A 10,997-nucleotide genomic window follows, 5' to 3' on the forward strand; every position below is an offset into this window, starting at 1 on the left:
CAAAAATACCACACATCAACCATTCAGTTGTTCAGATACACGATAACCACCTCATCAAGGAGCCCTGTGGCTGCATTGATCACAATGAACTCATGGGTCATTTAAGCCCTGAACATGCCTGACAAGCTGTACTGTCTCCCAGGCTTCGTGCAGCCCCCAAGACCACAGCCAATCACATGCAAGAAACAAGGCAACGAACTTGGCTTGTGAGCTAGCTAGGTAGCTAGCTTGTTATCTATGCTGGTTGTTAGCTTGCATATCTGATATGAGTATAATTACAAGGGACACTTCATGTTTTGTGGATAATATTCAAATTGACAGTGGGTGAGCTCCATTCCTGACAGACTAATCAGATTCAATTTCAGCCTCAGAGACTGATTAGTCAGGATGCTGTTATGTAGGCTGTTTCTAGGTAAGGCTCCTTGCAGGCAGATTAGCGATCAGCGCTTTATAGGCTGATGCATATCATCCAGAGTTGGTGAGCTCTTCCTGGCAGGGTGATCAGATTCAATAGCAGCCTCAGAGGCTGATAAATCAGGATGCTGCCTTGTAGGCTGTTTGATATGTAAGGCTCTTTGCAAACAGCCTACAAGGCGGCATCCTGACTTATCAGCCTCTGAGGCTGCTATTGAATCTAATCAGATTGCCAGCAATAGAGCGCACTCACTTTTGATCATATACATAATGCACTGACTGCTAAAATGCCTGCAAGCAGCTTTACATATGAAACAGGTTGATAATCCTGAATCTGGTCAAGCTCTGAGGCTGAAATTGAATCTGATCAGCCTGTCAGGAATGGAGCTCACCTACTCTGTAAATGTAAATAATATCCATAAAACATGGTGTCCCTTACAATTATACACATATCAGTTATGCAAGCTAACACCCAACAAGACTACCTAGTTAACTAGCTAGGTCGCTAGCTCACAAGACTAGCCAAGTTAGCTGCGTTGTTGCTTGCATGCGACTGGCTGTGGTCTTGGGGGGGCACACAGCCTGGGAGATGTGCTGCCTGTCAGGTAATGTTCAGGGCTTAAATGCCCCACGGGGGCCCTAGCTCCCCCACGAGCTCTTAGCTCGAGGCAGGGGTAATTTAGCTTGCTAACGTTCTAGCTCCAAACACAAATAAAAGCATGATGTTAGCATGAAATGTACCATCCCTTAGTGTAGCAATCAATAAAAACGTATGTGCTGATCCACTGTAGGCTCTGCCTCCTCAGCCATACAATCAATCTATCAACAATATTAACACTCCTATTTATAGAGTTTATCTCATGATCTCGACAAAAAAACTTTTGTTATGTCTTGATCATGAGAAAATGATCTTGTGATCTACACAAAACAACTTTCGTTATGTAGTGATCATGAGATAAATAAGTTGTGATCCTGACATAACGAGGGAATAGTTTTTTTCTTAATATGTCCTCTCTGAACTTCCGTAGATATGTCTACCTCCTTATTTAGCTACTGAAATTAAAATTAAATTAGTACACACATTATGTTGCTTAAAATCTTTATTAAGAGAAAATATATCATATTATCAGTGTCAAATTCAGGTGAATATTTTTTTTTACTAATTACTGATGGAAATAAATGCGATACAAAAAGGGTTTTGTCCTGGTGGATTGTAGTAGGATATTTAAATAAAAGGCATAGGCCTATGTGTTATTTGTTACATTCTGATAACGAATTTAGTTAGTTATAATAGAACATCAAAATTGCATTCAGTGGAACTACAGTTAGTAGTGCAATTAGCTAAGACAGACAAAAGATTACCATTAGAAACCAACACACACAGCAAGCTACCAGGTAGCATTAATTAAACAATCATGATTTAATTGTACTGCAGTGTTACTGCATTTTATCGGCAGTGAATTTTTGTAATGGTATCTTGTATTGTTGTGCATGTTTATCTTTCTTGCTGGTAGACTAGAACAAATGTTATGGAAGTGAATGTGCACTTTTGAATTGGGTGGACTGCAACGACGAAAAACTGCCATATAGACTGTAGTAAAATCAAAAGCGTTTATAGTTTCGGAGATTCGCTAAATTAAGGACCATCTCTGATAACTATAGGACCGCAGAGACTGTCACACGTTTTTGGTTTTGATAAAGTCGATGACTCTGAGGTGAAATCTATAAAAAAAAATGTTTTGTAAAATTGGTATTTCATCACCTGCCCAATAAAAACCTAAAATGGCCCAACTACTGAAAAAGTTAATCGGGCAGGATAAACTGAAGTGTACACGGCCCGAGAGTAGCCTACCATTAGCCGGAAACCAGTAGCCGGAACCCAGAGTAATATGATTCTGCCGGACTCGGGAAGAGTTCGCCTGCATGAAGCCCCTTGAATCCAAGTCCATGTCGAGTCTCAAACGGAATAGACCCGAGTCCAGCGTGTTGACTGGGTGCAGTGGTCCCTAACCCGCGTTGGTGGGTTCTGCCAGCTGTTGTTTTCCAACTGTGCTTAAACTGAATCATGAAAACCCCTGCTGAAAAAGAACATTACTCCAATTGTAATAATTGTAATGGCTCTAGTGTTTTAGGCTATCTCCAATGCGTGCATGGCCCACAAACACATGCGCATGTTTATATAGATTGGTGTCTATTTGAGTATCATTTAGATAACTGGTCAGTAGTTCAATCAGATTACAACTAAAAACCAGATATCAACGAAAATAAGATGTAGGCCTATTTTTCATGACGTCAAAAAGATGTCATGAAAATTACGTTTTAATCTAGTTGTGATCTGGTATAAAACGTCGACCAGATTTCAACCAGAAAAGGTTCACATCATATGGTCACTGGGTCAATAATTTTTGTTTGGTCCTGCCTTCCCATGCAAACACCAATTGTCTCTCCTATTCAAAAAGCATGTAGTTGGCCTACTGGTGATCTTTCATCGTGAAAATCCTGCCCCCTAAGAGGTGGACACAAGATATTTCTGATTAATCTCGTTTTTTGACATGAAGCCTTTGATGATCCGCGCGCCTCACGAATCCCATGGCATTTTAATATTTGTTAGACGTTGTGACCTGCGTTTCACCCCTTCCTCAAGGCCTCACACATTAACAATTTCTGATTTGGTCGATGATATTGAATAATGTAGTCCTAAGAGATATAGGAATTCTGAGCCTAGAGAGAGCAATGAAATGTATAGTGATTTACTATAGTTAAATAGCAAACAGTGGGCATAGGCCTACACCGTGCATTAATTAAAACAGAATTCCGAATAAAATAAATTATTTTTGATCCAGAAGGTTTTTACATGTTACTCGAGAAAATGTAATTGTATCGCCCCACATTGGACATATAGGCCATTGTCGTATAATCATACCTTTTTACACTTAATTTACAAACTTTTAAACAATATTTGAGTAATCTAAACGTCATAAATGTGATCCATTGGACACACAGTAGCCTATTGTTTTGTTTGTAGGCTATAACATGTTCATAGGCCGAGATAGATTGCGAGCCATAACAGTGAACCCGGTCTGAAGCGCGCTCTGCTGGTGTTCAGGTGGCGTTACAACACGTCACTGAAAACGCATAGGCCTCTGCTCAAATCGCATGTTTTAAGATTTACTTTGAGGTCACTTTGTGAGGCAAGATTATTATGCCATCTATCCACGCATATACAAATATTTGTTCGATTGCATTTTCTGCAAGACATGCTTTCAGAGAAAGAACACATATGTTGATCTCCCAATGCGTTTTCAATATGAAACTTCACACACACACAAAAAACTAATACATGTGTAAATAATATCCATGCAATTGTATTTTATTTAAATAATAAGTAGGCCTAGAAATGTAAAAAACGAAACAGCCAATTCAACACAAAACATTAATTATGTATGCATGAATCCATACAGAATACATAAGGTACAATTCCATAGGCTAGGATTTACGCTTCCAAAAGCACATATGAAAAAAAATGATTCAGACTTGTCTCGTGTAGGCTTATGTATTTCGAGGATGGTGTCTGAGAAACAGGCCTATTGGTATTGTAGGTTAGAGCCTCGGCTTTGCATCTGTGGACTGTGGCTCTCGTCTAGTGACCTCGCTATGATCCCAGGTCTATGAATTATTAATGAGATCCGTGCACAGATTACCTCTATCAATATTCAATACTCATTACCCTGGTTAAATGGCTATTTAACAGTTATGAATAGTGGAACTGTTTCAACCCAATGGAAAACATTGGCGTGTGTGCTTTAGCATCTTTATTTTTAATAACATATTGCTTAATTATTTAAGCAAAAAAAGTTTCCGACATTTTCTGGAATATTGCATTTAGTTGAATTTTCGATTATTAGATTACAGCTACAGATGTCAAAAACAGTGTTTTCATATTGGCCTAGATTTGATAGGATATCACTACGCAAAACTGCGATTGCATGGTTGAATTTATACAATATGGTCAGGTACGCAATGGGAAAAATATCAAACTTTGAGAGGACATGATGCATTATATAGCAAAGGCGAGAAAGCACCTACAGCAACGCGTAGGCCTAATTACAATGTAAAATAGTTTACAAGTACACAAGTCGTACGCAATTCCAAGTTTGGCATACACAAGCCTATACAATCAGGATGAGTTTATAGAATCATAAAGCCTAACATTTATATTGTTAGATCTCCATTTATCCAGCATAACTTGTTCGAATCGTCTGAGGTCTGATCCCCACAATTATCAGTGGATTCACCTATCCTCTCTTTGGACGCACGTTCAACGGCTTATCTTGAAGATCGACACAAAACCCCTGCTCAAGTTCCTGTCTATACCTTAGGCTATACGCTTTTATCAAGACGGTCCAATTTTAGTATACAGACTTGAATTTCACATCAAGATTTTTTCTGAATTTTCTGAATTCAGTCTGAGCCATATGCAGTATAGTAAAGCCTACATTGCCCTTCCATCAAAGCAATTCTTGACTTTAATTTTCCTTCTCATATCAGAACCTCTACACTGACTGCACGAGGTTCAATTAAGTCAATGTAGAAATTTAATTACTTAGTGCCCTGTTCATAAAGCCACAGAATTTCCCCCAGTTTTTCTAGCTTTACGCAGCACAAAATCAATTCATTCATTCTTATTTGCTGGAGTTTAGGTAGCCAATAATTCGATTATAATCCATGGATTCTTAAAATAATGTATTTTGAGGCTAATTCTAACATGAATAACATAAATCATTTTTTTCATTATAATCCTATAAAGTGGAAGACTTATTTGACTTTATCACTGCATTTCTGATATGAACTTTCAATCCCAAGACTAGTGCTATACAGTCCGCAACCCTTTCGAATCCCCTCGCAGCAGTTAAACCGTCACTTTCCTTAAATAATGTGAATTATATAGTACATTGCCTACTCCCCAAAACCATAGAACGAACTTTATGGACCCCACGTGACCTTTCAAAGTCAGTAAAGGGGTTATATGTTCTATGGTACGGAGACATTTACTAACTTCGAGCCATGCACCTGTAAAACAGCCAACATCTTGGGACATTTGATGGGGAAACGAATATCTAAATACAAGCAAACAGAAGAGCAACTCAACCCAAAGAAATCGTTAGAGGGTAAGTTTAAAAGGGTAAGCGTTTGTTTTTCTGGTAAAGAAGGCCAGCTTGCAAAAGTAATGACTCCAATAGCCTTGAAATGATGTCGGGCACTTTATAAGTGGCAATATAGGTTGGACTAAAACAATGCAAATACTTGCCACATTAAATCAACAACAAACCTGACTCAAATGTAATCCACGTATAAACCTAGCCCCAAAAAGTAATCTCAAAACGATAATATGCATAGAAACGTCTATGGAAATTATTTTTGTTAATGTGTTATTATATAATATACTCATTTAAAACAGCACAAAAGCTGTTTTTTATGAAGTGAATTTGTTTGAACGTGGCAAGGTGAAGTAGGCCAGGTCTAAATTGTTGACACAAGTAGTACAAAATGGCATGAATGGTTTACGTTCACGAGTGTTAGGCTAAAGCCCATTTGTGTCGATAGAATTTGTTCAATATTGCATTCAACATTTGTGGGGCTAATGTCTTATTTTAAAATATGTTTAATGAAGAGATGAATTAATTGCAATACTTTGCTTCAAATATATCAAGCGATGGAGAGAAACTTTATTTCCAGCTCTATAGATTCACATACAAATACAAAAAGCTTAATTGGCAAAATGTTTACCATCACTGTTGCCTTATAGGCTAATCCACAGAATACCACTCTCTCCTTGTCCACTACTAATGGATCACATTGAAATGTTGAATAGCCTACATTCACATTAGTATGCAACATAATAAGTACTTAGTTCTAAACAATTACAATTGATATATTTGTGCATTTGGTATAGCCTACATAACATATTTACTTGTATTGTTAAACCTCCTTGAAAACATAAGGCTCTGGCCACGATAATCAAGCATAAATACAGCATTAAAACGTACACTAAAGCGCTTTGAATGATCATCTACAGGTTTACATTCAATGAAGAGCAGCATATGGTGTGGAAACATAGTCTACTGTACACGTTACACCTGTTAGACGGTTTACACAACATAAGAGCTCGCGTGAAACATGACAACCTCCAAGAGATAAAACAGAGCACATGGCTTTAAACCCTTCGACAATTAGTCTTTTTTCTTTTTTCCCTATTTCCAAAGATAAGTTCTACAGGCTACCATAACACAATGGAAAACTAAACGCCTGTTTAAGACCACAGAACATCTTTCCGTCTAAAATCACAACATGCCGAAAGGTGCTGCGCTTTAGTTTACACTCCGGATTCCCCCTTATCATCACTTGCAGTTCGAGCTCAGTTGTGGAACGCGCTGCCTCCTGTAACCAGACTCATACTTTTCAGTTTATTGTCCTTCTTCCATTTCATCCTTCGATTCTGGAACCATATTTTTATTTGTCGTTCCGTGAGGCACAAAGTGTGGGCTATCTCTATTCTCCTCCTCCGGGTTAGGTATCTATTGAAGTGAAATTCTTTCTCCAGTTCTAGCGTCTGGTAGCGGGTGTACGCTGTTCGGGCCCTTTTCCCATCTGGTCCAGCCATTTCTAAATTGTATGAAAAATCCATATTAGAAGTGGACAACACATAGGGGAAATATAATTTCAAACATTACAAAAAATAAACATGTTTAATCAACAGAACAGGCAAAATATGGAGCAATTATGGGTGTGGAATAGGCTGCACGCGGGCGAGTGCCATGCACGTATTGTAGCTACAGAACCAGAAATAGAACTTGCTTCCAGCCATAAATATAAATACCCACCAATTGACCAACATTTAAATTCAATATTTGAACAGTAATTTTCTTAATTCATACTGTTTTCAATTCAGATCTCCTGCATAGGTTACCAATTATTATGCGTTATCTTGCACTGGACTCCGTCAAAAAAACAATGATCATACAACTGCTACCCCATCCGTTGCCATATACCATCTTTAGTGACCTTACCGAGTTCATGCAACACTTGACAGATTTATGATGCTACAAATTTAGATTACAGGAAAACACAAACAGCAAGCATGCAATCCACTACAAAGCAAGACCACCACAAAACACAGTAGAAGATGTACCGTGGTTAATGTGCAGTTTCCGCATCCAAGGGAATATTTGTGGCGTTTGGCAATCGTTTGACGTCGTGGAGGTTGCGTTGGACTCCTGCTGTGGTTGTTGCGCCAGGGCAGCCGTGCTGCTGGAACTGCTTGTGTGTGCGCCTTCCTCGGACTCAGAGACAACGGCGGTGTCCTCTATCTCTGTGAAATGACTGTTGTTGCCTTTGTTGAGATTATTATTGCCGCCTGAGGTCGTGGTCCGGTCAGATGGAGGAGAGGGGCTTTTTATTTCCAAAGACTCGGGGGTGGCGCAAGGCAGGGGGTGTGGATGTGGAGACGAGAGCGAGCAGGTCGGCTGTCTGTACCGGGCGTCCGTGCCCGTGGACGGGAAACCACGGGTATCATCCCCAACAGCCCCGAAGTGGCTACCAGTGTTGGTGCGATTTACGGTTAGGTCCATGCCATTGTAGTTGCAGCCGAAAGACCCGGAGTTCATGGTGCCAGAATCCCTAAACGTACCGTTCACAGCGCCGTTAGTCCCATAATTTAATAACTGATAGTCGGAGCCATTCGGATAGCGCCCTGAAAACGAGTTAACAAAGTAAGAGCTCATTTGGTTGTTTTTAAAGACTCGATTTGTAGATCTTTGTCGCTATAATCCTCTGCTTCACGATTTATGATGTAATCATGAATTATAGCAATGAAGCCTACTGAACTTTGCCAGGTATGCGGCCAAATATGGGAGAGCGCTCGGGAATCACGTGCCTTTGTTGACCAGTCGTAAATTCTCACTGATGACTTCAAGAGGTAATTCATGCTCTATGGTTACAAATGATGACGAAATTATGGTCGTTATGCTCAAGTCAATGGTGCCTCCCCATTGCGCCCTGAGATCCAAGTAGGCAGACAGCGTCATCTACTGGTAGTGGAGATAACTGGCAGTGAGGACGCTATGCAGGATTTTTTAATTTCTTAGAACATTCTCGGACATAAAAGTAGGCTAAACTATTTTACCAACAGGTATTTCAGACATGTATCCCAGTAATCTGTTATAGTAATAAATTAGCAATTTGATCGTTAAAAGAGAGAGACTAAAGTTTGGGCTTGCTGAACTAGGTCAATATTTACAGGAAATAATAATAATAATAATAATAATAATAATACAATAATTATGAAACCAGCCTGTACAGCAATAAAACTTTCTATGAAATATTCACACAACTAAACAATGCTTTATTTGTATTTATAAAAGATGACAAAACATATGCTTCCAGATGTGCAAGTGCACAATAAATAACTTGTCAAAACATTATTCAGTTGAACATGACAAAGCGATGTAAAAGTCAAAAACGAACAATATACAACACACACTAGGCTATTACAAAGCTTGTATCGATATTAAGGACATTTTTTGAAGCAAACTATTGAATTATCGTGTCATTTTGACTAGGTCTGTTGTTGCACAGACCTAGTCAAACAATATTTACTGCAACAATATTTACAAAACTAAAAACAAATACGATCAAATAAGAATAGGCTAACCTACATACGCTATTTAATCGTGCAAATATATTAGTCTATGCCTATTGACATATTTCACAAAAATGTGTAGGCCTATGCAGCTATTTTCTGAAAAACAACAACAATAATTCAACCGCTCTCAATTCATATTACAACAGTTATGGCTTGTGTAGCTTATGTATTCAATGTCTTTTAATCTGTCTTGTTTTCCTCTTCTTCGTCGCTGGGTTTCGAAGGATTCATAACTTTGTTCTCCTTTTTCCACTTCATTCTGCGATTCTGGAACCAAATCTTTATCTGGCGTTCAGTGAGACATAGAGCATGCGAAATCTCGATTCGACGACGCCTGGTCAAATACCTATTGAAATGAAATTCTTTCTCGAGCTCAAGTGTCTGGTAACGAGTATAGGTCTGACGGCCCCTGCGCCCACTGCTACCAAAGGCCCCTGCAAAAAAAAGGAACGCTAATAACAGTCAGCCATTATGTAAGAAACAAAGGGATAGACAGGCAAAAAAATTGATTATAACCTTTACACTATTATCACTTTTATAAGCTATACTGTTATAATCCCTATTAATAACTATTATCATAGACTACTATTATTATTGGATGTATTAAATTTGCCGCCATTAGCCTATAGTAATGATTTTTGATTCACATGATAGCCTACTGTATTTTGACATAGCTTAGCAACATTTTGTTTCCGATACAAAACGAGTTTATCTATCTGTTCAGATATTCTTCACGTGAATCACGTCCTGGGCTATTGAATCCAATACATATCCAAATCATCATGCACAATGTCTTGTAGAATTATTCCTCTTTTCAAAATTGAAATGATTTTTTTCCCGTCTTAATTGCATAAGAAATAGTTACTTATGGACTCAAATCTGAATGCATATTGTGGACAGGCAACGCTGTTACAGTAGTCACATGATTGATAGGCAACATGCTGATTGTAAACAGGTCAGAAGTTTAAAACAATTTTTACAAATAAAAAAGTTTCACTCACCGGTGGCGAAAGAATTCATCCTTTGCATCCACGGATAAAGCAGAGAAGAAGACTTGTCGTCCACAGCAGTGGTTATGTTTACATTTTGCTCGAGGCACTCTGACCTGCGCGGATCCTGAGTTAATACGAGCGGCTGCTCCTCTCGACTTGCGAAAGCGCACGAACGGTCACTGTCCTTGTAAAAAGTTCCAGCTGGGTAGTCGCAGGGAGCGCTGGTGCTGGGGCGACCGTAGACACCAGAGGTTTGCTGGTAATATGAGGTTGGGTAAGCCTTCTCTTGCATATTGGCAGCTCCATATGTAGCGTTAGAAAAGTGTCTTAAAGGGTCAGTATATCCGGAGGAATATAATGGTATCTGACCCAGGAGAGACTCCTGTCCTCCCGGCCGAGAAACAGGAAAAGTTGAGTTGACAAAATAGGAACTCATTGGATGAACAACGGTATGCTCCGAGGAATATGATTTGTAATGTTTTATAGTCCAAGTGGGTTTGCCATTACTTTATCGGAGATTTGGTTCTAGCTGAAGGGGGCTTGCGTGATGCCACTGAATAGGGCAGAAGGGAACTGTACCATCTGATCAACGTCTGGCCAATAGCGAACGTCTGCGGTTGCAATATTGCCCTCCTGGGAGGCTCATGTTGCGTACAGGGGTCACCAGTGACTGGAAACGTAGCGCCCAGGCACATATCAAATGAGCAACCTCGATCATTCAAAATTGAAGTATTTCGTTTTCGTTCTTAATTTCGATGCAAACAAATTATGTAAATAAATAATATAATACTGACAGCACCGCTCTTTTTCGCCCCTCCCCATCTCCCCCACCACCTTTAAAACAAATAATCAAATGTAGGCCTACTTGAGACGAATTATGCTGTTGTTCT

At 39.2% G+C, this 10,997-nt stretch overlaps 2 protein-coding genes across 2 annotated transcripts; both read right to left on the bottom strand.

The window, feature by feature from the left end:
- Nucleotides 1–6,120: 6,120 nt before the first annotated feature.
- Nucleotides 6,121–8,650, bottom strand: LOC129829241 (homeobox protein Hox-B5b-like). The gene is made up of 2 exons (XM_055890917.1): nt 7,604–8,650; nt 6,121–7,077 (listed from the first exon to the last, which is right to left on the bottom strand). The coding sequence occupies exons 1-2, from the start codon at nt 8,193–8,195 to the stop codon at nt 6,830–6,832; spliced, it is 840 nt and encodes a 279-aa protein (XP_055746892.1). The 5' UTR covers nt 8,196–8,650; the 3' UTR covers nt 6,121–6,829.
- Nucleotides 8,651–8,794: 144 nt separating this feature from the next.
- On the bottom strand, nt 8,795–10,682 carry LOC129828494 (homeobox protein Hox-B6b-like). Its single transcript, XM_055889527.1, has 2 exons — nt 10,117–10,682; nt 8,795–9,549 (listed from the first exon to the last, which is right to left on the bottom strand). Exons 1-2 carry the CDS (start codon nt 10,541–10,543, stop codon nt 9,296–9,298), a joined length of 681 nt encoding a protein of 226 aa, XP_055745502.1. The 5' UTR covers nt 10,544–10,682; the 3' UTR covers nt 8,795–9,295.
- Between the last annotated feature and the right edge of the window lie 315 nt (nt 10,683–10,997).

This window comes from Salvelinus fontinalis, chromosome 30 (genome assembly GCF_029448725.1).
Source record: "Salvelinus fontinalis isolate EN_2023a chromosome 30, ASM2944872v1, whole genome shotgun sequence".
Classification (NCBI taxonomy): Eukaryota; Metazoa; Chordata; class Actinopteri; order Salmoniformes; family Salmonidae; genus Salvelinus; species Salvelinus fontinalis.